This window comes from Aquarana catesbeiana, linkage group LG13, assembly GCF_042186555.1.
Source record: "Aquarana catesbeiana isolate 2022-GZ linkage group LG13, ASM4218655v1, whole genome shotgun sequence".
In the NCBI taxonomy this organism is placed as follows: Eukaryota; Metazoa; Chordata; class Amphibia; order Anura; family Ranidae; genus Aquarana; species Aquarana catesbeiana.
Genome location: NC_133336.1, coordinates 80736642 through 80762275, shown reverse-complemented (window position 1 = coordinate 80762275; position 25634 = coordinate 80736642). Strand labels below are relative to the sequence as shown.

The 25634-nt window shown below is 45.7% G+C and overlaps 1 protein-coding gene across 9 annotated transcripts in view; it reads right to left on the bottom strand.

Annotated features, from left to right (window-relative positions):
- The window catches only part of DPF3 (double PHD fingers 3), a 458181-nt gene that overhangs the window by 271999 nt on the left and 160548 nt on the right, over positions 1-25634 (bottom strand). For 8 of the 9 annotated variants that reach the window (XM_073610453.1, XM_073610448.1, XM_073610449.1 and 5 more), the window contains one exon: positions 1530-1637. The exons of the other annotated variant lie outside the window; for it this stretch is intronic. In XM_073610453.1, the coding sequence (XP_073466554.1) occupies positions 1530-1637 (108 nt within the window). The remainder of the gene's footprint in view (positions 1-1529; positions 1638-25634) is intronic. 9 annotated transcript variants of the gene reach the window in all.

The following is a 25634-nucleotide window of genomic DNA, read 5'->3' as shown; positions in this document are numbered from 1 at the left end:
CTACTAGCCATATGTCTTAGGAAAAAAGTAAAAAAAATTTAAAGGTTTGCTTACCATACATCAGGGGTCGTCAACCCCCCGGGCCACGGCCCACTACCGGGCCGTAGCGTCTTTTCAGCTGGGCCGCAGCAGGCAGCAAGACATTTTGAGGCACCGATGAGGAAAGCGGGCGGGTGAATGACAGAAGCGGGCTGGCGAGCAGAGATGATATCTCTCTCCACCCGCCTAGCATCACCGCTCTTCTGCCCTCACAGCGTGAGGAATGTCGTCGGTGCAGCGGGGAGCAGAGAGATGGCATCATCTCTCCCTGCCCGCCTAGCATTACCGCTCTTCTGCCCTCACAGCATACAGAATGTCGGAGGTGCGGTGGGGAGCAGAGAGATGACATCATCTCTTACCGCCCGCCCTGCATCTCTGCTCTCCTGCCCTCACTCAAGAACGATCACTGAACCAGTGTTACCAATGCAGTGAAAATCCTCATCTGGTGGCACTGGCAGGTGATGTGGCAAGTGGCATTCCTCATCTGGTGGCACAGGCAGGTGACATGGCAAGTGGCATTCCTCATTTGGTGGCAGGCAGCGTGGCAAGTGGCATTTCTCATCTGGTGGCACAGGCAGGTGACGTGGCAAGTGGCATTCCTCAACTGGTGGCAGGCAAGCATGGCAAGTGGCATTCCTCATCTGACGGCAAGTGGCATTCCTTATTTGGTGGCAGGCAGTGTGGCAAGTGGCATTCCTCATCTGGTGGCACAGGCAGGTGACATGGCAATCCTCAACTGGTGGCACAGGCAGGTGATATGGCAAGTGGCATTCCTCATCTGGTGGCACAGGCAGGTGACGTGGCAAGTGGCATTCGTCAACTGGTGGCAGGCAAGCGTGGCAAGTGGCATTCCTCATTTGGTGGCAGGCAGCGTGGCAAGTGGCATTCCTCATCTGGTGGCACAGGCAGGTGACATTGCAAGTGGCATTCCTCAACTGGTGGTACAAGCAGGTGACGTGGCAAGTGGCATTCCTCAACTGGTGGCAGGCAAGCATGGCAAGTGGCATTCCTCATCTGGTGGCAGGCAGCACGGCTAGTGGCATTCCTCATCTGGTAGCAGGCGACGTAGAAAGTGACACACTCAGGGCTCCAACTGATTCTGCATTATGGTGAGTTGAACTATTTCATTTATATTACAATGTAACATAAGAAATAATGCGCTTCATTCATTCTGACACCATACCAACCATGGTGCCGTGATGATTGAAGTACCAACAGCAGAACACCAGCTATTGCCCCGATAAATTGCCAGCGAAATTCGCCTACCCCCCACCGCGTGTGCGTTTATCCCCCCCCCCTGCCGGCCTTGGCACAATTGTCTTCCACGCAGCCGGTCCCCGGTGCCAAAAAGGTTGGGGACCACTGCCGTACATAATATTCCACTATGTTTCACAATTGCTTTTGTTTACCCCACTATAATACAGATGTAGAGATGAACACCAACAGTTGATATCTAAGACACAGATCCAAGTGATACAAAGGTGACCAACCTGATTTTATCTCCAAAAGCCGTAACCGGGGATCTTCAGGAGGATGCAATCGTCTCTTCTTTCTCCAACACCTCGCTGGGTATGTATATAGTTGTCCTGGAGCCACACCTGCCCAAAAAAAATGATATTTTATATAAATATACACACACTGTGCAAAAGAAACTTTGTTTTCAAGGAGTATGTGAATGAAAGGAATGTTGACTTAGTCTGCATTCTGTACTGTACTCCAAGATATGGAATTTACAGGTGAGTATTCCTAGACTCTGGGTTATAGGCTAGTACTTTCAGGTGATTGGACACTGGAAAGCTTCTGAGCACAAGCCTCTGGAGCATGCCCCCCAATACCCCTCCATGAGTCCTCAGTTTTGTAGCAAAGCAAAGAAACCCAGGAATAGAAGGGAAGGTGGCCTGTGTCCTCTACTGCACTCCCAAGATATGGAATTTACAGGTACAGCAAAATGTCTTTTATCTTAATTGTACAGTACAGAACACAGGCTAGGTATTTACAGACCCTGGGATGTCCTCAAGCAATGAATGAGAAGGGTAGGCAACAACAAGGCAAACAGAACTGTGTCAACAGGTTCAACAACAAGAGTCAACAGACCCAACTTCAGAGTTCCGCTGCAAGAACCTTGTGGCCAAAAGTTGCATCCACAGAAGCTTGGACCAGATCTGCATGGTAGAACTTTGAAATGGTGTGAACAAAGGACCAGGTGGCAGCATTACAAAGCTGGGCCACGGAGACTTGGTGCTGCAATTACCAGGAAACACCCACCGACCTGGTGGAGTGAGTGCAACAAAGTGCAGAAGGAGATTTGAGATCGTTGATTTTAGAGTGTAAATTCTAGCCTTACTCATCTAGCGATGGTGGCCATGGGCTGAAGTAGGATGTCCCTTGAGAGTTCCTAAAGGTAGGACAAACATGGAATCTATCTCCCTAATAGAAGCTGTTCCTTTGTGGTAGACACCGATGGCTCTGATTACATCCGGGCAGTGAAGAGCAAGTTCTGTTGGGGGCTTTGGAGTAGGTCACAAAGATGTGTGTCTTCATTGAGATGGAAGACTGATATCAACTTAGGAGGAAAAGATGGTCTTGCGCATAAGACTACCTTTATCCTTGTGAAGAATGAGGAATGGCTTACTAGAGAGCTCAGAGACACATCTGACAGATTTAATAGCAACCAAGAAGAATACTTTTCAGGAGAAATCATCTAAGTGGATTTCCCTGATGGGTTCAAAGGGTGGTTTCTGCAAAGCAGAGAAAATCAGATTGAAGGCCCCAGGAAGCACAGAGTGTTGTAATGGGAGCCTGGACCGAGAAAATGTTTTGTCAAAAGAAAGCGAAGCCAGAGTTTTTCTAAAAAAGACCAAAACCTGTCCATTTAGAGTGCTTACGGACAAGTTCTGGTCAAATCCTGTTTGTAGGAAGGCCAGAATGTGAGGCACAGAAAAATTTCTGGGATTGAAGTGCTATGCTCACAACAGGCAAAGAAGTAATTCCAGAAGTGATTGTAGATCTTTTTGGAATGGCCTTTCCTTGCTTTCAGCAAAGTAGGCATGATAAACTCAGAGACCCCCATTTCCTTTACAACCTGGGTTTCAACAGCCATGCCATTAAAAAGCTAGTGACAGAGAAGCAGGATGAGACAGAGGACCCTGAGACAGCAGGTCTGGCCTGTAGGGAAGAGGCCATGGGTTGTCTCCTGGTAGCCTGAGCATGTCTGTGTGTACCAGGTTCTACTGTGACAGTTTGATGCAATGGGAATAGCCATTTTTTTCTCTTGCTATATTTTATGCAGCAAGTGAAGTAGAGTTTGCACTGGAGGGAAGGCAAAGATCAGCCTGAACTGAGAACAGGGAGTTATCAAGGTATCCAGTGCCAATGCTAGAGGATCTTTGGTCCTGGCCACAAAACAGAGGTTTCTTATTGTTGTACCTGGAAGCCAGGATATACAAATGCAGGGTCCCCCATCTCTGACGTATTAGCTTGAAGCTATCAAGGTGAAGGGCCCTTGGTCCAATTTGTGACTGCGGAGGTATTCTCCCTTTCAGTTGACCCATTCTATGATGTGGACAGCAGAGATCACTGGACAGTGTTCCTCCATCAATGAGAGGATCTGGCTTGCTTCCTTCAAGGCTGTATGACTCCTTGTGCCCCTTGGTGTTCCGTTTGCAGAACAGGGGTCCAGTGATGTAGAGCCATCCTTACTGCTCTGAACACCAGAATGGTGATGGGGAGCTTGGCTTCCACCGATGACCATGTTCCCTAAACTATGAGGGACTGGAAAACCACCCCCCTGTCTGAAGGACTGGCAACTGTCTTTATTACTTTCCAGTGATAAGTAAGAAAAGATTCTTTTTTTCTGACTGGGCTGGATATCCACTAAGCTAGGAAATGCCTTGTTTGGCTGGACAGGAGCATGGGTAGGTCGGGATAAAGAGCCTACTTGTTCCAAGCCCACATGATGTTGTGTTGGAGAGGTTTCAAATGAACTTAGACAAATCGAACAGCCTAAAAGGAGGCTACTATGAGACCTTGAACTATCATGGACAATCTTACAGAGGGATGTCTCTTTGACCTCAAGTCTGAAAAAGACTTGATATATAATGAAAAAGGTGATATAAAATATTTTACAGTAGACTAAAAACCTAAAAGATATTTTATGTGGTACTCAAACATCGTCGCTGTGTCTTACCACTTCTGAGCCACACTAAATGCGATACAGTGCCAAAAGGCTGACATGGTGGTTTTTTTTTAGACAGTCAGCATGTGAACCCTACTGGGCCCTGCCATGTTCCCACCCAGTGACTAGGACATATTTATGTAATATCTTTGTGCATGGAGAAGTAGCTGAACATATTGTCGGATGCAGTTTTTTTTTTTTAAACTGTTTATTTAAAGTGGATGTAAACCCGAATTTTTTTAAAAAAATTAAGGCTTGCACCTTGTAAAGTATAGGATTTCATGTCATCTGTGCCCAGTCTTGCCACAAAGAGTTAATCCAGCTCTAAGCAATCCTCTTATCTTTCTTCAGTGAGATAAAAATGGACAGACAGAGAAATAGGAGTCTGTTTCTCCCACTTGCTGTGAGTGATAGGTGATTTACATATCTCATGCAGTAGCCTGAGAGAGACATTCTGTGCACTTCAGATCCCTTCCTCCTTTCTTCTCCAGCTCCAGGCTGCTCCACACCTCAGCATGACTGGGCATGCTGAAGTCATGTGGTGCCTTTTCTGGGTTTTGACTGGATGTTAGTGATTATAGCAGAAGTTCAGTGTAAAAAATACACAGGAGAAAATGTATATTGACAAGGAGAGTGTAGAGGTGGGCGGGGAGTCTACTGACATCACGACTCCACCCACTGAGCTCCAGGCAACAGACCCACCCACAGAATCTACAGTTTTTGACAGGTGAGGATACATGCAGGAGACATGTATATGTATATCCTTATAGATAACCACTATGGCAGTAGTTTAAAAAGGATGAGAGTGGGTTTACATCCACTTTAAAGAAGAATTTTCAGGTTTGACAGGAAACAGTGATAGTATGAGAAGGAAAAATAAAGAGTCGGGGGCGTGGCCAAGATGGCGCCGTGAGCGGTCGGTATTTTTGTGAGCTCTGCCGCTCCGTCTGTTAAATCCGGATCCATCGGCCTATATACTGCAGTGATTGCATCCCTGCTAGCTGGGGGGGACCCAGGGAATCCCTATCTACCGGGGAGTGAGGGAATTTTTCGCCTCCTGGCCCGAGATCGGCTCCCGGCCTACCGCGGGTGACTAGGCCGAAGCCGCGGACTTTCCTGCCGGCCCGCGCGGCGGACCGGAGGCCTCTATCGCGGACGGACACGCTCCCGGGCTTCATCGGACGCCGCAGACTCCGGATGGAAGGGGGTAAGCTGCTTTTACGTCTGGAAACCCAGTGATTAGGCCCTGCTGCCTCTCCCTTTCCCCACGTTGTACTAGGCCGCGGCCGCGGCCTCTCCTGGAGCTCCGGCCTGTCAGTGTGGCCTATTTGAGGAGACCCTGGGTCAGCTGAGGAGGACTGCCTGATAACAGGAGGAGACCATAGAGCGCCCACATCCTTCACACCCAGGCTGTGTGGAGAGGTGGATGGGCTGAAAATCCTTGTGGCTCAGTGTGGGCCTGAACTAGTCTGCTCCTCCATCATACATTTGCAGGTGAGGGGGAGTACTATTAAAGGGGACACTCACTTTGCCCTATTTACCGCCTGAACACCCCTCACTCTGCTGACAGGTTCCCACACCCAGCTGTTGATAATCGCCCAGATCTGGGCCACTGTTATCTGAATGAGGCGCAGGAACTCCAGCGCAAAGTATAACAAAGGGGGAAAAAAGTTAACCTTCCCGCCACAACCGGACTCCCCTCCGACGCTCAGCTGTCCCTCCCCAGAGGCCCTCTATACACGTAGCACCCAAAGGGCTCCACAGACAATTACTATGGAGTCGGATGACTCTCGGCCCCCCTGGCTGGCGGATGTTATGGCGGCCATTGCTACTTGTCAATCCACGCTAACAACAAAGATCGAAGCAGTCCAGCTGGATATGGGTCTAATTCGCCAAGATATTGATAAAATCCGATCACGAGTCACTGAGGCGGAGCAGAGACTGAGTACCACTGAAGACACCATTGCGGAACATGGAGCATCACTACATACGCTTCAAACCAAAGTGAAGGCCCTTGAATACAGAGCCGAGGATGCGGAGAACAGAAACCGTCGTAATAATCTTCGCATTGTCGGATTACCGGAGGGGGCGGAGGGAGGCGACCCTACCTGCTTTATAGAGGGTCTGCTTCGTGATCTCTTACCCGAGGCCCGCTGGTCACCTTACTTCACGGTGGAGAGGGCTCACCGCATACCGCCTAAGCCGGGGCCTCCTGGATCCCCCCCTCGTACCTTCATCCTCCGTCTCCTTAATTTCAGAGACAGAGACGAAGTCCTCCGTGCATCTAGAAACGTAGGGGAACTTAGATTCCAGAACACGAAGTTGATGATCTTCCCCGACTATTCTGTGGAGACCCAGAAGCTCAGGAAATCTTTTGACCAAGTCAAAGCGGCTCTACGATCACGCAGCATTCGCTACAGTGTGCTCTTCCCTGCCCGTCTGAGAGTCCAGGACGGCGAGACAACCCGCTTCTTTACCAGCCCGAGAGAGGCTTCTGCCTGGCTGGACTCGCTACCACGGATTCGCTGATGATCCACCTGGTATATGCTGTGCGGCCCCCTCTTGTTGTTTACTCACCATAACCTGGGCTCAGGTCTCCGTTATCACACGAACTTCCACATGGATGTCTTATTATGTTGCATAAGTTATGCCCAGTTCATTCCATGGTGTGCACGGACTGGTGGGGGGATGATCCCTACCAGGGAAATTCTAAGATAGTGCCCCTGCCAAAGAACTTGGTCAGGAGATCGTTGAAGTATGAAGCTTCTTCTACATATGCTTGTTTCCTTGAGGAATGCTGGACTTCTGGTTCGGTATCTCCACCCAAAAGATGGATCGAATTTACTGTGGGGTCGCATTATGGCTATTTCCCTTTGTTTGAATTCTTAAGCCCCCACAGCCTGCTATATCACAAGCGGAGTTTTCACATACATAAGACGCTTGAACTACTACTTTCCCCCCCCGTGTGAAGTCTTGGGGGGGTGAGTTGCCTCTTCCACGGACCCCCTGTTGCAGCCGGCGAGCTGTATAAGTTAGGGATCGAAACCTGCCTCAGTTCTGGGAGGTTGGGTGGGGTGGGGGGTGGGGTAAGTTCCCCTAATGGGGCTAAATTCATCTACTTTAAATTCTGGTATTCGTTACCTGTTGTTAATTTGGTTTTGTTTTTGTTTGATATTTGTACAAAAAAAATTGACTCATCAGCATTGCGCTGTTTACAGAGGTATCCGCTTCGAGGGACGGGGTCCGGTCCGAGAGCCGTAAATTCTATTGATCCTAATACTCTCCATATTCCCAGTGGTCATGTCCTCCCTTAACATCATCTCCTGGAACACCAGGGGATTGAACTCCCCGGTCAAGCGTTCCCTGGTGTTCCAATTCATTAAAACCTATAACCCACATATATGTGTACTCCAGGAGACACACCTAACTGGACGCAGGGTTCTGGCCCTTAAAAAACCATGGGTGGGACACCACTACCACTCTACGCACTCCTCATTTTCTAGAGGTGTTACTATACTGGTATTGAAGTCACTTCCATTCCGGCTCTTGGATTTGGCCCTGGACCCTGATGGTCGATATGTAATTATTCATGCTAAAATATACACTCTAACGTGGACCATCGTGGGCTTATATCTGCCTCCTCCGGCCTCCTTGCTGGTGCTCAATCAGATTGCTAGCAGGATGGCCGACTTCGCATCGGACAATCATGTTATACTGGGTGATTTTAATCTGGTCCCTAACCCGGATTGGATAGACTGACCCCTGCGGGACATCACTGCCCTGGGTTGGCTGAGTGGGCTGATACCTTTGGTCTGACTGATGTCTGGAGGTGGCGCCACCCCCAGACCAGGGCATACACATGCCACTCAGCCTCTCATAGAACGTTCTCCCGCATAGACTTGGTCTTTGCAGGGGCTCAAGTCCTTCCACGGGTCACAGATATACAAATATTGCCTAGGGGAATTTCCGACCACGCACCCTTGTTGTTGTCATTGGACCTTTCCCTTGGCTCAGTAGAAAGGATATGGAGGCTCTCCAGATTTTGGATTTCAGACACTGCAGTAGACTCCCAATTTAGAACGGAAATGCTAGATTTTTGGGCTGTAAACGAGGGCTCGGCTGACCCCGTAGTTGTGTGGGATGCCTTTAAGGCCACGACGAGGGGACATTACCAGACCATCATTGCCAGAGTCCGACAGGAGCGCAGGGCAGACTTGAGTAAGGCTGAAAGGGAGGCGAGTAGTGCGGAGGCTCTTTTTGTTTGTACCCGAGACCCTGCGCACTATTCGCATCTACAACTTATGACGAAAGAGGTGGTTCGTCTCCGTACCTCTCTTACCCAGAAGAAAATGCTGGCTCAATCCCAACGGATTTTTGAGCAGGGAGAGCGATCGGGTCGCCTGTTGGCCTGGCTTTCCAAGGAACAGGCAGGCGGAATGAGCATTTCACATATTAGGGACCCCTCGGGACAGTTGATTCATACCCCGGAAGGAATCAACCGCTGTTTTGCGGAGTACTACGAATCCCTCTATGGGTCCAGGGTGGAATATAGAGGGGAGGATCTGGTAGCATACCTAGATGACATTGATATCCCAACCCTCACTGTAACATATCGTGACAAGCTCGATGCCCCAATCACGTCCTTAGAGATATTACAGGCCCTTAAGTCAATGCAGACAGGGAAAACTCCGGGACCCGATGGTGTCCCTGTGGAGTTTTATAAACAATATGCTGCGGAGCTAGTCGATAGGCTTCAGGCCCTCTTCTCTGCATCGACGCACCTCGGGAAACTCCCGGACACCATGAGCGAAGCGATCATAGTGGTGATCCCCAAGCCAGGGAAGGACCCCACGTTGTGCTCTTCGTACCGCCTTATATCCCTTCTGAATGTGGATGCAAAAGTATTGGCTAAAGTACTGGCCAATAGGCTTAACCTGGTAATTACTGCTCTCATTCACAGGGATCAAACAGGCTTCATGCCCGGGAGAGGTATGGACATTAATATTAGGCGTCTCCATACCCACATAGATAGGGCAGACGAGGCGACTAATGGAACGGTGGCCTCACTCGACGCGGAGAAGGCTTTCGACTCCGTCGAGTGGGGCTACTTATGGGGGGTGCTCTCGCGATTCGGGTTTGGCCCAGGTTTCACGAAATGGCTCCGTATGTTATATCATTGCCCCTCAGCAAGAATACGTACTAACGGAAGCCTATCGGGAAGGTTCCAATTGTTTCGGGGTACACGACAGGGGTGTCCCCTCTCCCCGGGTCTATTTGCTCTGGCGATGGAGCCCCTGGCTATATTATTGAGGGCTGACCCTGGGGTGAGGGGACTCCAGGTGGGTCCCATTGAGGAGAAGTTGTCGCTGTACGCGGACGACGCTCTGCTTTATTTAGCGGATGCGTCGTCCTCGTTGCAGACTGCACTCGAACTGATTAACCGATTTGGTGGGTTCTCGGGGATTCGTATTAATTGGGATAAATCGGTTCTTTTCCCACTCCATCCCTTGACCCCTAGAACACCTCACCCCCAGCTTAAATGGGTAGATGACTTCAAATATCTGGGGATAAAAATTAGCGGTAAAGTCCAAGATTACATAGATAACAATTTGCGTCCACTCATGGCACAACTCACGGCTAGGTGTACTGCATGGCGTTCCCTTCCACTGACCCCGGTAGGCAGAGTAAATTTATTAAAAATGATTTTCCTCCCGAAATATCTATATTTTTTCCGCAACACACCCATACCCATCCCTAAGATTTTCTTTCGTAGGCTGGAGAGTCTGCTGATACACTTTGTTTGGGCTGGGAGGCCACCCAGGGTGGCCAGGCAGATCTTATACCTCCCGCTTTCGGGGGGGGGGGGGTCTGGGGCTGCCGAATTTTCAAATCTATTACTGGGCAGCTGTTTTGGTCACGATTAGGTGGTGGTTCTCCCAGCCCACGCAGAATCCGGCGGTCACTCTGGAGGCAGCCATCATGGGTTCCTTTGCTGCCCTTAGCAATCTCCCGTTTCGCGGTCTTAGGGCCAGTTTGTCTATGACGACTTCAAAGGGTATGGCAGGAGGCCAGGAAAATCTATAGGAAACCCAACCACATTTCACCCCACATGCCCCTATGGGGTAACCCTCTACTCCCCCACTTTTACACTATACCGGACCCCTCTCTTGGGGCAAAAAAGGGAATCCTCACATTAAAACATATAGTTAAAGATGGCTGGCTGATGACTTTCCAAGCCCTGAGGCAATCCTTTGCTATCCCATCCTCCTTCCAATTTAGATACTGTCAGCTGAAGCACGCCTTTGAGGCCCAGTTCCCTGCCCCCCTCACTCTGGAACCGGACTCCATTGAAAGGCTCCTGACCTCCAGCGTGATGGGGAAGCCTCTCTCAACAATATATTTATACCTTATGGTGGAATATGATGCAAAGCTGACCAAAACCTGGGAGAGGTGGAGGATTGACATTCCCTCTTTAGACGAAGAGGAGTGGAAGGAGTGTTTAATCTCCTACATTCCTTCTATGATCGCTGCAAAGGATAGGTTCATACAGTTTAAGTTCCTACACAGAGCGTATTTTACCCCACAGAGACTGGCGCGCATATACCACCAAAGAGATCCCAACTGTCAGAGATGCAGGCAGGAGGTGGGTACTTTCTGGCATATGGTCTGGTCTTGCTCCAAACTAAGACCCTTTTGGTCAGCAGTGGCCTCTACACTGGGCAATGTCATAGGTTCAGACTTGCCGGTTGACCCCCAAATTCTATTGCTCAGTCATCTGGAGGATGTTGAGGGTGACAGGTATGATAAACTGTGTCTAACCTTCGCATTGTACTACGCTAGGCGGGAAATTCTACTGCGATGGAAACTGGAGGAGCCTCCTACTCTGGCCTCGTGGATAAGGTCGGTGAACAAGGTACTTCCCCTCTATAGACTGACGTACGAAAGCAGGCAATGTCCAGGGAAGTTTGACAAAATTTGGTCGTCCTGGATGGACGCTTCTGGGGACCCCGAACCCCCTACCCCATAAGTAAGACATGAAACATAGGAGAGGACATCCTGCATCTTAAGCCTATTCTTCTTATACCCGTTTCTCTTCACCCCCCTTCCTTTTTTCTCCCTTTTCCCTCCCCCCCCTCTTCCTTCATATTCCCTTCCCTCCCTCCCCCCCTCCCACCTTCTTCTCTCCCCGCTCCCCTCCCCCCCCCCAGACGCCCCTGTCAGGAATGATTGAATACTGGGTTATTTACTTCATATTATCCAATAATTTTTCAAAATGACACAAGCCATGAGAACTATGGTTAGGTGAAAATTCTGTTGAGTACGTATTTGGAACAACTGATAAACAGTAGTTGTTGTTTTAGGGTAAATCCCACTGTAATTATTCTCACCATAATGACTGTACTAAGTTCTTGTACTGTAATGCTGATTTGTTTAATAAAAATTTTTTCTGTTAAAAAAAAAAATAAAGAGTCGAAAGTGACGTACCATATGTATCAGAGATCACTGCAACATAACAGTGTACAGATGACAAAAAAAAAGTAGCGAGTAAACAGTTTCCCAAGTAATAATGCCACAACAGTAGACCCAACCGATACAAGAGCATGTAATATTACAACAAGTGAAAATAAAATGATGCATGATATCAATACACACCCACATGGTACATAAAAGGGTAAAAAAGTGTCCAAAAGCAAGGAGGAAAGAAAAAAAAAAAGAGGACGGGTATTTTTGTTGAACATGTTGTATTTACATTTTTTTTCCTAATTTTTCTGCCAACTGCATTCTGAAAAATTGTGGTTTCAAGTCCAAGTTAAGCCTCTTGCCAAAAACCTGAAGGGGTCTACTTTTCTAAATAGAACCATTTTAGGGTAGTTTTGGGGGTCTTTCCATTCCTGAGCCACTGTAAATGCAATTCAGTGCTAAAAAACAGGTGCCAGTTTTCAGCCCTTGACAGCCATAATAATGCACTCTGTTGTTTCCAGGCCCAGCCATATTTACACAATGTGAAAAGACATCCTTAAAGTGGAAGTCCATGCAAAATCTAAAATCCCTGCATCTATAGACACCAGGCATCTAACACTAACCTCTCTATCCCTGTAAAGAAAAAACGAGTATACATACCTTTTTGGAAACCATTCTGACCCGCTCCGACTGGCTCCCATGCTGAGCTGTCAGCCACGGCTTCGCTGTGAAGGCAGGTGCAGAGGAGACGGAGGACAACGGAAGCCCCATAGTAACTCTGTGGGGGACGTCACTTCCCATTTATTTCACAGCCATTGTCGTCCGCGTCCTCTGCAGAGCTTTCGGTGCTGGAGATCAGGTCAGAGCGGGTCAAATCGGCTTCCAAAAAGGTATGTAGAGTAGGTTAGTATTATTTCCCTGGTGTCTATAGATGCAGGAATTTTAGATTTTGCATGGATTCCACTTTAACCACTTCAAAACCAGGCACTCTCACCTCCTTCCTGCCCAAGTAAATTTTCAGCTTTCAGTGCTTTTGCAATTTGAATGACAATTGCGCTTTCATACCCATATTACATTTTTATCATTTACTAGCTTTCTTTTGGTGGTATTTAATAACCACAGGGTTTTTTTTTATTTTTTGCTAAATAAACGAAAAAGACAGAAAATTGTGGGAAAAAGAAAATGTTTTTCTTAGTTTCTGTTATTACATTTTTTAAATAAGTAATCTTTCCTTCTTCACTGATAGGCACTGGTGAGGCTACACTGATGGGGCGGCACTAATAATCAGGGCACTGATGATCAGTGCTCTGATTATCTGTGTAAATGTCCCACTTGCCGGTCACCAGCTTCTCATTTCCAAATGCTCTGACAGCGTGTGAAGAAAGGAATGCTAATAACCGGCAAGTTTGTTTACATGTGATCAACTGTGATAGGACAGAGCAGATCACATGGTAAAGGGCCGCTGTGATTGTCCCTTTACCTTGATCTGTGATCAGCTGCATCTGAAGGACACAGCGATTACAGAGCCTGATGCGCACCCCAGGGGCCGCACGGGAGGCGTGTTTTGGGAGGAGGATGTCAATAGAAGCCCTCCCAGAACAGCAGACCTGCACTGTAGCTGTCTTTCAGCTATGGCCCAGTATTGAAGTGGTTAAAGTGAAACTTTATCCATAACTTGATAAAAAAAAAAAATAATGTTCCTTAGCATGTAAATTGTCTTCAGCATTGTTCCTGCTTCTTCTTGCCACAGGCTGCCATTTTGCTGAAGCCCCGAGACCCTGAACATCAGTTAAACCTAAGGCTGCCAGCAGATTGGTCTCTACAAAACTGGCAGTGCCTCAAAAAATAGAGAGCAACTGAGCATGTGCAGAGCAGGGTGAGACCATGTATTGTTGGATTTTAAACAGTAGAGATACTTATTTTTAATGTTTAATTGCTATACCTGCAAAATGAGCCAACCTTGAAGTGAACTAACAAGACTTCATTTTCTGACCAAAGTATCTTATAGTATCATCACTTATATACATAGGAAAGTGAATTAAAAACAACAATTTATAATGTATTTATTTGCTTTAATTTAACATAATTATAATATAAAACTATTAATTACAAATGTTCAAAATGTTCAGAGTCTAACACTTGACTGCTTGCTATTCAAAATGGTGCAATTGTTGGGGTCTTTCAATATATTTTTAATGATAGGGCCTTTGTTGTCATGTCATATGTGGAGAAAAAAAGCAATATAAAAAACAAAACAAAAAGGAATATACACCATTGTTTCTATACCATATAATTTCCCCATAACTTAATATTTTTTCTCTCATTTAAAAAAAAAAAAAAAAGTATAATATTTAACCACATTTACTGGCAGGTGTCTGGCACGGGCAAGCTGGATCACGTCCAGCCTGTTCCGGGTTAGGGGCGCGCTGCCACCGGCAGTCAGGAATCACAATTAGGAGTCGATCAATATCCTTTTTTCAGGGCGCTACTGATTTTTCAGTCACCTTTCAGGCAGATAGCCGTGATCAGGTGCCGATATTCTGTACATTTAAAGTTTTGAAAAATCAACACAATTTTCCACACAAATCTGGTATAAACTGAACATGTTAATGTCTATTAAAATTGTAACCACTTCAGCCCCAGAAGGATTTACCCCTTAATGACCAAGCCATTTTTTGAGATGTGGCACTGCGTTGTTTTAACTGACAATTGCGTGGTCGTGCAATGACGTACCCAAACAAAATTGACGTCCTTTTTTCCCCCACAAATAGAGCTTTCTTTTGGTGGTATTTGATCACCTCTGTGGTTTTTATTTTTTTGCTGTAAACAAAAAAGAGCAAAACGAGTTTCTTTATCAGTTTAGGCCAATATGTATTCTTCTACATATTTTTGGTAAAAAAGAAAAATCGCAATAAGTGTGTATTGATTGGTTTGCACAATAGTTATAGCGTCTACAAAATAGGGGATAGATTTATGGCATTTTTAGTTACTTTATTTTTTTTTTACTAGTAATGGCGGTGATCAGCGATTTTTAGCGGGACTGCAAAATTCAGATCAGACACTTTTGACACTTTTTTGGGACCAGTGACATTTATACAGTGATCAGTACTAAAAAAATGAAGGGGTTAACAACTAGGGGTCGATCAAGGGGTTAAATGTGTTGTGGGAGTTGCTTCTAACTGTGGGGGGAGTGGACTGACAGGGAGTAGAGAGAGAGAGCGCTGTTCCTAATCATTACGAACAGACGATCTCTCTCTACTCCCCTGACAGAACGGGGATCTGTTTGTTTACATTGACAGATCCCCATTCTGGCTCTCTGTGGAGCGATTGTGGGTGGCCAGTGGACATCGCAGCCTCCGGCCACGCGCATCAGCTACGGCGCCGTGCATGCGCCCACTATATCTATCGCACGAAGAGACGTACACCTACGGCGATTCGCGCAATTGAGCCGGCCTGCCGCAGTATAATGACGCCGGCTGGTCGGCAAGTGGTTAAACATTAAGGGCTCGTTCTTCACACCATACCGGCATAAAGACGGATGGGAAAACCACACAGGTTTCACTTGCAGAAACATCAGTTTCACATCAATTTTCATGAGCGATTCAGTCAGTTTTTATGCACGAGACATCAGTTTTTAATGATGGTCAGTTATGTGCCCTATATTTACTCCAATGTTGATGTCATGTCAGTTTTTATTCCTGTGCAGAAAACTGCATACACGTTGCACATTTCGCGTGCAGAAAAAATGATGTCTCTGTCTGCAACATGGTGTGAACGAGGCCTAAAAGTAAACAACTGGGAAAAATAAAGTGCTTGAAAAATAATAACTTATTAAATGGCTTCCCAAAACATAGAACAATTGCATAAATACCTATAAACTGCAATGCATTGATATAAAATTACATTTAAATCAGTACAAAAAGCTAGACACTACACTTTCTTCAACACTCCCAGTTAAGTAGAACAATATTATAGTGCAGAAAGCATAACATTTCAGCATGTTCTCCTGTTAAACGGCTGCTGTTTTTTTCATATATTGCTGCCACTTCACTAAAAACAGGCTCACTTGGTACAGAGGAAGGAGGAGAACAAAGGTATCTTCTAGCATGAGAGGCAAGTCTTTTGTAGTGTGCCTCATTTTCTTTCCACTAGGGCTGCAACTAACGATTATTTTCATAATCGATTAGTTGGCCGATTATTATTTTGATTAATCGATTAATAACCTTAAAAGAAAAGTGTGGTGTATATTTAGTTAATATATAAAGTCTTAAAAAAAAAGGCAATTTATTCTTAAATATCTCTATGCAGTGGTAAATAAAAATAGCCAACTATATGGTTAGGGAGCAAAATATCTAATCCACTCTGAGAATAACAGACAGAAGAGATATACTGTATATACTATAAGAGGAGATATACTGTATATACTATTAGAGGAGAGATAAGAACATTCGTTCGTTTTTCTAATCAGTGGGGTCAAATCGACGTTCATTTTCAACCACAGTAATGGGAAAATTTGGAAATAAAAAACTTCTTGGTGAAAGGAATTATCAGACAGTGTATGTGGTTTTCGTTCAGAAATTACAATTATTTTAAAAACAGAATGTTAAAAACAAGTGAAAATTTCAAACATTCTTTCATTCATCGAGTGTACAAAGATTTTTCATCTGAATATTCTCATCTGAAAATTGATCGGTGTGGCCAGCATAAGGCTCGGTGCACACCTATGCAGTTTGCTTTTGATCTGTTTCTGAACTGGTCTTTGCTGTGCGTTTTGATTTTTGCGCATGGGATTTTGCTGCGATTTGCGTTTTTTGCACTTTTTTGGCCAATTTGTTGTTGGGCAGATTAAGAAACACAAATTGCTGCAAAAACGCATTACATGCTTTTCTGCAGCTTCTCCATTTGAAGTATGTTGAACCAAAAAAGCACTGTTTTGCGTTAAAAAAAAGTCACTGACGCTTTCCAAATACGCAGCATCTGAAAAAGCACAGATGTGAACATGTCCCATAGGAAACCATGTAAATGAACTGTAGTCCGTTTCTGCAAAAAGCACCAAAAAACACATAGATGTGAACCAGGTCTAAGATGTTTAGAAACATAATGGGGTTAAAAAAACTAATATTAGCCCTTTATAGTACAAAGAAAGCAAATAATCACTACTGTAAGGGGTTCATTTTTTTTACTGTAGAACTGTGAAAGAAAGTTACAGCAGTGATTATTTGCTCTTTTTGTACTATAAAGGGCTCATTTTAGTTCTTTTTTTTAACCACATTATGTTACTGGCCGATTAATCGATTATGAAAATAGTAATCGATTAATTTCGTAATCGATTAGTTGTCGATTAATCGATTAGTTGTTTCAGCCCTACTTTCCACCACTGAAGAGGATCACTACTTCTGCCAATTACTGGTTCCTTCAAATAGAGATAAAGTTCATCATCCAGGCCTATTATTAATGCACATTCAGAAGAATCCTCCACCTCAATAACACGCTGAACATGGCATCAATTCGACCGCGATAAAGATTCTCTTCTGTCCATTGTCTTTTTGGACATTTGTTTTTGCAGCATCCTTTTCCAGATTAGTAACATGCTCTTCCTGACTTGACCTCCAGTTGAATATCTTCTGTCAGCCATTGTTTTGCCTTGGCCAATACATCATCAGAAGCATGATTCTTGTATCAAGGATCCAAAAGACATGCCAGCGCAACATTTTTATTCTCTTCATTCTTCTCAAAGCCTTTAGTAAGGCTGTCCCTCATGACCTGCCTAAATGTTTTAATGCCACATGTGTTGGGTCCTTCATTCTCTTGAAGAAGCATCTTCAGCACTCTCACACATGGGATACAGAGTATTGGTAACTGTAAGCGCAAACACACAAGTCCATATATAACAGGAGATATAAAGGGCTGAGCAACTTAGTCCATAGGGGACAGGCTGGAAGTTCAAGGGTTAAGTGGTAACTGGTAATGTAATGGTTAAAGTAGGCTGGTAGGCTAGGCGGCTGCTGTCCTCAGAGAGCTGGCTCTGTGATGGATGAGAGAGGGGTAGAGAAGGAAGCGCCACCTGAGTGTAATATTAACAAATGATGTTTAATGACACCAGGTAAAAACACACTTACAGGAAAAAAACATATAAAAGGCTCATCTGTATAGGTATGTGGTCCTCGGTGTTCCCTCTGATCCTGTGGTGGTGACGCTGCAGGGATGCTGGGCTGCAGAAGGTGGATTACCAGCCGGGAGCTCCTTCTGTGGCCATCAGGAAGAGAAGCCTTCTCTCAACCTTCCTGCTAGCCCTCCTCCCTGGACGATCCCTCCCCTGGATACCGAACCCAGAAGCAGACGGACGACCTGTGACGTCATGCACGCTCCACGTGCACTCCACGCCAGCCCCTAGTCTCTTCCTGATGGCCACAGAAGGAGCTCGCAGCTGGTAATCCACTTTCTGCAGCCCAGCATCCCTGCAGCGTCACCACCACAGGATCAGAGGGAACACCGAGGACCACATATCTATACAGATGAGCCTTTTATATGTTTTTATCCTGTAAGTGTGTTTTTATCTGGTGTCATTAAACATCATTTGTTAATACTACACTCAGGTGGCGCTTCCTTCTCTACCCCTCTCTCACACATGGGATGACAGATGACACAGATGAGTCCTAATGACTTACCTTTAGTGTCACTTCCTCTATGGGGAGGAGGGTCTCAATGACATTGGCTACAATGTCCCACTGATCAACAGTGGGACAAGGATAGCCTCCATGTTCAACTGAATAGATGTGAAGAGCTCGCTTCTGTTCCAGCAATCTTTGCAGCATGTGACGTGTGGAGTTGCCTCGTGTTGGAACAGCCTGAATCAAGTTGTTTTTGGGTAGGCCAAAGTCTTCCTGAATGCACCTCAGTCGCTGCTTGGCAAGGATTGAATTGTGGAAATGGCCTGCGCACCTTTTCAGCATGCCAATTATATCAATGCTCTCTGGCTTGACAGACCATCATTTACCACAAGTTGCAAGGTGTGTGCAATGCAACTGAGGTCTGACACTTCAGCAAGCCTCATTCTTTTCACCATGTTTGCTCTGCTGTCTCGAAGCACAAACATCACTTGGTCTTTGTTTATTCCCCAGCCTTCAAGCATGCCTAGAAACATTTATTCAATGTACTCTCTAGTGTGGGATCCTTGCATCACTTTTGTATTCAACACCAATTGCCGTTTTGTCCATCCGCTGTCAATGGGGTGGCATGTAAGACTTATTAGGGACTCTGTTGGTCCTGACCAGCAGTCAGTTGTGAATGAGAGTGAGTTGCCAGCATTCTCTGGTTGCAGCATAGCCTTTACTTTCTCAACCACCTTTTGGTGAACCTTTACCAGCATTTTGGTTCGGTAATACTTTTCACTTTGCAGTGTGTACCTTGGCTCAGCTATGAACACCAACCGCTTAAATCCAGAGTCTGACACCATTGTAAATGGCTGGCTATCAGTAACCATCTCTGTGATTGCTCTGTCCAGCAGTTGGGATCTTATATCTGAATTTAGCCACTTAGCTTTTTTCTGAAACATATCTTTTATTGTTGTCTGGGATAGTGGTGTTTCACTTTGTGATTCAGTTTGTTTCCCAGTACTGCATTATATAATTCAACATGATGAATTCTTAGATGGGCCCAAATATTTGATGTATTTTTTAGGGCTGTGAAAATTAGCGATTAATTCCTCGATTAATTGTTAATTTCTTTGTTCAATCAAAATTCTTTTGATCGGTGGTGCCTGTAAAAATAGTGGCCGCGAGCCAACCATTCAACTGCGCATGCGCCGATCCGAAGCCGGCCAGGCTCAGGAAAACTCGCACGCGCTCAGCCGGGCGTCGCATGTGCAGTGACGTAATTTCGCTGCCCGGCGCCATTTTTGAATAGATCAGTAGAGACCACGGCGCTGGCAGCCGGAGACTCCTGTCCTGCAGTGCGGAGAAGCCCAGCAGGGGTGACACTGAGGAGAGTGAAACTAGGGGGACATCGTTGTAAAAAAGGGACAGAGAGAGGAGGACATTACTGGGAGCGGGGAGGCTGAAGCCATACAGGGGACAGAGACTGATGTGCTCTGTGACTGTCCACCATCATATTACTTCTCCATTTCACATAATCAGTGCGCTGTGTCCTCCTCCTGTGCCCATTTCACCTCTCCACAGGTCAGGGCAGCACTGTACTGCCCTGACCTGTGGAGAGGTGAAAGGGGCACAGGAGGAGGACACAGCACACTGTTGATGTGGAGAAGTAATATGATGGTGGGCAGAGGAGGGGGCTACTGTGAGGGGGTGAGGAGGACACCATTATGTCCACAACCTCTGTCCACCTCCTGCAGTATGTCCGTAACCTCTGTCTACCTCCTGCAGTATGTCCGCTGCCTCTGTCCACCTCCTGCAGTATGTCCACAGCCTCTGTCCACCTCCTGCAGTATGTCCGCAGCCTCTGTCCACCTCCTGCAGTATGTCCGCAACCTCTGTCCACCTCCTGCAGTATGTCCGCAGCCTCTGTCCACCTCCTGCAGTATGTCCGCAGCCTCTGTCCACCTCCTGCAGTATGTCCGCAGCCTCTGTCCACCTCCTGCAGTATGTCCGCAGCCTCTGTCCACCTCCTGCAGTATGTCCGCAGCCTCTGTCCACCTCCTGCAGTATGTCCGCAGCCTCTGTTCACCTCCTGTAGTATGTCTGCAGCCTCTGTCCACCTCCTGCAAAAATTACTTACGTCAGTGCTACAGTTTGAATTTAAAACGTTTTTGTGTGAACTGTGAAGTTAAGTCATGGATTGTGGAAACTAACTAGTGTCGGGTGATTGTATATAGTGTATACCACATTTACCACTGACTAATGCAGAGTTGCAATGCAAGGAGAATAGGTCAAAGTAGTTGGATTTGTATGTGCGTTATAATTAATCAAAATTAGTCGATTAATTGATTAAAAAATCGATTCATCGAATACGAAAATTTTAATCAGTAACAGCCCTAGTATTTTTGTTTTTTGCAGTTGCTGATCCCATGCTCACATTGTTTGTGCATGTGTTGCACACTGCTGCTGTTCCTGGGGATGGCTGAGACGAGAAATAGTCCCAGACCACACTTTTACTTTTTCTCTCTGCATTGAAATTTGAAAGAGTTTACAGATAAGGGTTAAAACTGGCTGGCACAGTGCACCCTGCTGTGGGTGGATGGCTGGCCGGCACAGTGCACCCTGCTCTGGCTGGGTTGCTGGCTGGAACCCTGTTGTGGATGGGTAGCTGGCACCCTGCTGTGGGTGGGTGGCTGGCAGTGGCACCCTGCTGTGGAAGGGTGGCTGGTACCCTGCTGTGGGTGGGTGGCATCATTGTAACAGCAAAGTTTAAAAAAAAAAAAAAAAAAAAAGCCCTGATCATCCCCGTTACTATGGTGACACTGAACCACTCTGATGAGAGTAAGTAAAATAAATTTGAAAAAAAGAAGGTAAAATGTTAAAAAAAAAAGTTTAACCACTTAACCAGGCTAATTTTCAGCTTTCCGTGCTCTCACACTTTGAATGACAATTACTCAGTAATGCAATACTGTACCCATATGAAATTTGTGTCCTTTTTTTTCCACACAAATAGAGCTTTCTTTTGGTGGCATTTAATCACCACTGGGTTTTTATTTTTAAATACCGAAATTTTGTAAAAAAATAAATACATTTTTCTGTTTTCTGTTATAAAATTTAGAGAGTTATTAATTTTTCTTCATAAATTTTGGCCTAAAGTTATACTGCTACATTTCTTTGGTAAAAATAACCCAAATCTGTGTATATTATTTGGTCTTTGTGAAGGTTATTGCTGAGTTCACACATATGCGATGCGGGAACCAGCGCATTTTCTGTGCGGCTTCCCACACCTGTGCGAACCGCTGCAGGTGTCAGTACAAAGTTAATGACACGCCCAGATCGGTTCACAGATCACAGTGCGAACTGTGAAATGGTGCAGGAACCGGATCACACAGGTGTGAACACCCATGCAATCTGATTCCAGGGTGGACCAAAAAAAGGGTCCTTCACCATTTTGGTCCGAATGCGATGCAAATTCAGCCATACAAGCTGTATGGCTGAATTTGCATCGCACAGACATTGCATGTGATATGCACAGCAATGTGGTGTGAATCACATGCGATGGCTGACATCGCAATAGTGTGAACCCAGCCTATAGAGTCTACAAAGTATGGTGCCAATCATTGAAAATTGATCACACCTGATGTACTGATGGCCTATCTAATTTCTTGAGACACTAACAAGCCAGGAAAGTCCCTGAGTTAACCAGGACAATGGAAACTCCCACAAAATTACCCAATTTCAGAAAGCAAACACCCCAACACATAACCTAGGAGGCATAATGAGCCTTTTGGGGAAATGTGGAACGAAAATGAAAATGCTTTTTTTTTTTTTTTTTTTTTTTACACAAAGTTGTCAATTTATAAGATATTTCTAGCACATAGCATGTACATAGCAAAAATTACACAACAAAATACATTTTGCTACTCCTCCTGAGTATGGCAATACCACATGTGAGACTTTTTCACAGCCTGGCCACATACAGAGGCCCAACATGCAGGGAGCACCATCAGGATTTCTAGGGACATAAATTACACATCTAATTTCCTGAATACCTATCACACTTTTGTGAGGCACTGTAGGGCACTGATGAGCACTGTAGTAGCACTGATGTGGCACAGATGAGCACTGATGTGGCAGGGATTAATAAACTACTAAACAAGTAACAAGGCGCAATATGCAGATACCTTACAATGTAGTACCCAATTGTCCAGGAATGTGGATGTACAGATGTGTACACTGGTAATATAAAACCGCTGTCTCAGTCAGGGCAGCCACCAAGAAACCAAAAGCGAGTTCCAATAGCTAAGAAAAGACAAGGAATAGGGGTGCCTCTGAGAAATTATCATAAAACACTTTATTTTATGCTTGAAAAAGGAATGCGGCTATTCCATCCATCTATAGCTAGCAATTTCAGAAACGCGTCGCATGTTGATGACGTCACGGCTCGGCGCCGGCCTGTGTCTGCTCTCCAAGCCTCGCTTCCATCTCACACACACGGCCGTGTCTCTCCCCTTACCATACAGGGACAGTGCGATCGCTGTGGAGATACAGCGCAGCCCTGCCATCCAGCCAGACGTCCTTCTCCTTCTTTCTACAGACATTCATGCCATCATTGGACTGATCCTTTCCTCTTCCACTGGACTACTGACACCATCTTCCAGGGACATTGTATTACACCAGTGTGTGTATATGCTCAGCCATCTGCACCCCTGCCTGCCTGGACTTGATTGTGCTTCAGCTACATTGATACAGCTTCTGCCTACAGTCCTGTGTTTTTCAGCTCTTCAGCCCTCACCATGCTCCTGTACATGACTTCTTCTACTTTCATGTGAGTGGATATTTTGTTTAAAATAAAGTGTTTTATGATAATTTCTCAGATGTGGCAGGGATGAGCACTGATGTGGCACAAATGAGCACTGATGTGGCAGGGAAGAGCACTGATGTGGCACAAATGAGCACTGATGTGGCACAAATGAGCACTGATGTGGCACGAATGAGCACTGATGTGGCATGGATGGGCCCTGATGAGGCTTGGATGAGCACTGACGTGGCATTGATGGGGACAGTTGAGGCATGGATGGGCACGGATGAGCACTGATGAGGCATGGATGAGGCATGGATGGGCACAGATGAGGCATGGATGGGCACTGATGAAGCATAGATGGGCACTGATGAGCACTGCTAAGGCATGGATCAGCACTGTGGGCACTCCAGATGCAGCCCACTCACGCTGCTGCACTGGCTCCCTCCTCTCCTCACATGCTGTACTGATGGGAGGAGAGAGCTGAACCGGACATGGCGCTGGTTTGTTGACAAGTGATCGCTCTGTCATTGGACGGAGCGATCACGTGGTAAAGGGCCACTGTAATTGGTCCTTTACCCTGATCTGTGAATGGCTTGGTCCCCAGGAGGGATGAGCATGGGAGGACGTCAATAGACGCCCTCCCAGAACTAGCCGGCCACGCTGTAGCCGCCATTCAGGCATAGCATGGTCAGCAAGTGGTTAAAAAGTGAAATAAAACAGTATTTATTTTTTAACATACGGTCACCAGTTAGTATCCCTGCTTACTGCCATGCCAGTCATATGACGACGCTGTATTGCACTGGTGACAGTATGTAAAATAAATAAATAATTTGATTTCTTCTTTCTTTTCCAAAAAATTTGACAAAAATTTGCATGTTCAAAAAGTTTGCCATGCCTCTTACTAAGTGCTTCAGACTGTTCCAAAAGGGGTCAATTGGGGGGAATTTGTAATGTCAAGGCATTTTAAGGGCCTCAAGAATCAATCTTTATTGGTTCTTGAATCAATGTTGAAATAAACTAAAATAGATTTTGTGCTAAATATCAATTACTATTTTATTAGGGCTTGTTGTTCACAATGTGCATAAGAAAAACGCAGCTCTCTGCTAGGGCACACAGAAAACAATGTTTTTTGTTTTTTTTTCAACACTGCCATAGTTTTCTGCACCACTCCGCATGTAAACTGTGCCAAAACACAGGGAAAACACCCGCAGCAGATGTATAGTTGGGGGTAATTGGTGTGACGTAGGGGGCAAATACAAGAACTGGTCTCCGTGTACGACTCTCTCTGCAGCAGCTGAGAGCCAGCTTCTCCTCTTCTCCCTCCCGTGGCTTTCAGCTGCTTCATCGATAGTCATACAGGGAGATCGGTTCTTGTAATTGCCCTCTACTCTCCCGCCTGTTTAGACCCCTGATATTTTACCAAAGCCCCCCAACAGGGCTGTTAAGAAAAATGTAAAAAATCATAAAAAATGTAATTATAAAAAACAAAGCAACAACAAAAAAAACAACACTGTCCACTGCACTACTGACACCATCCCAGGCTTATTCTTATGGGTCCTCTTGTGCACACATTGTGAATGAGCGGTTTGTTTGTGTGGCTGGAGTTGCCCATTACTCTATGGGGATGCAGCAACTGTGCAAACACAGCCACAGGTCCTAATTTGACAGGTGTGCAGGTACGGGCGAGTGGACCCAAATACACACTGTCTGTGTTTGGGGCCATACACATACACCTACATTCCTGTCAAAGTAGTACCTGCTGCTGTGTTCATACAGTTGCTGTGTCCCCATAACATAATATTGTCTGCTTGCAGACAGCTCCAGCCACTTAAAAAAATAAATAAAACTGGTTCGCACTGTACAGGACACAGCACCCACGTGAATGAGACCTAAAGCCTCATTCACATACAGAGCTTTTTTTATTACGTTAATACAATTTTAACTTTTAGATTTAGCAGGAATTTTGTACGTTATGTTTCTGGTTCAAAAAAACTCTATGAATACTGAAAAGAAAAATGCAGCAACCAAAAAATGTGTACTGAATAGTCCCAATAAATCGTGAAACAAAAAATATAGAAAGTCCAAAAGAAAAGTCCAACAGAAGTGAAGGTGACTCCAAAAACTGCTCAGCTGCGTCTCAAACCATCCACCACACCTCTGTGACGTGATTCCACTCCCTTCTGAAATTCAAACTCACCAGCTATTAAGGCCTCTCACTCTCGTGTTTGGCCTGACAAAGCCTCTAACCCACTATCATGGGGGTCAGCATGCGAGCATACACATCCACTGCTCCATAGATCAAACGATTTTCTTCGACCTAGATTTCCTCTCTTATCCTTTAAGGCCTAAACCTGGTGACCGAGGCCAACCCTCCTTTACCGGATTTCACAGCGGTTCCCCGCAATCGCGTGACCGGCCGGCTCTCTCTGGCTGACATCAGTGGCAGTGGTGTATTTAGGTTTGGTGCTGCTCTAGGCCTAACCTTGCGGGGAACCGCTGTGAAATCTGGTAAAGGAGGGTTGGCCTCGGTCACCAGGTTTAGGCCTTAAAGGATAAGAGAGGA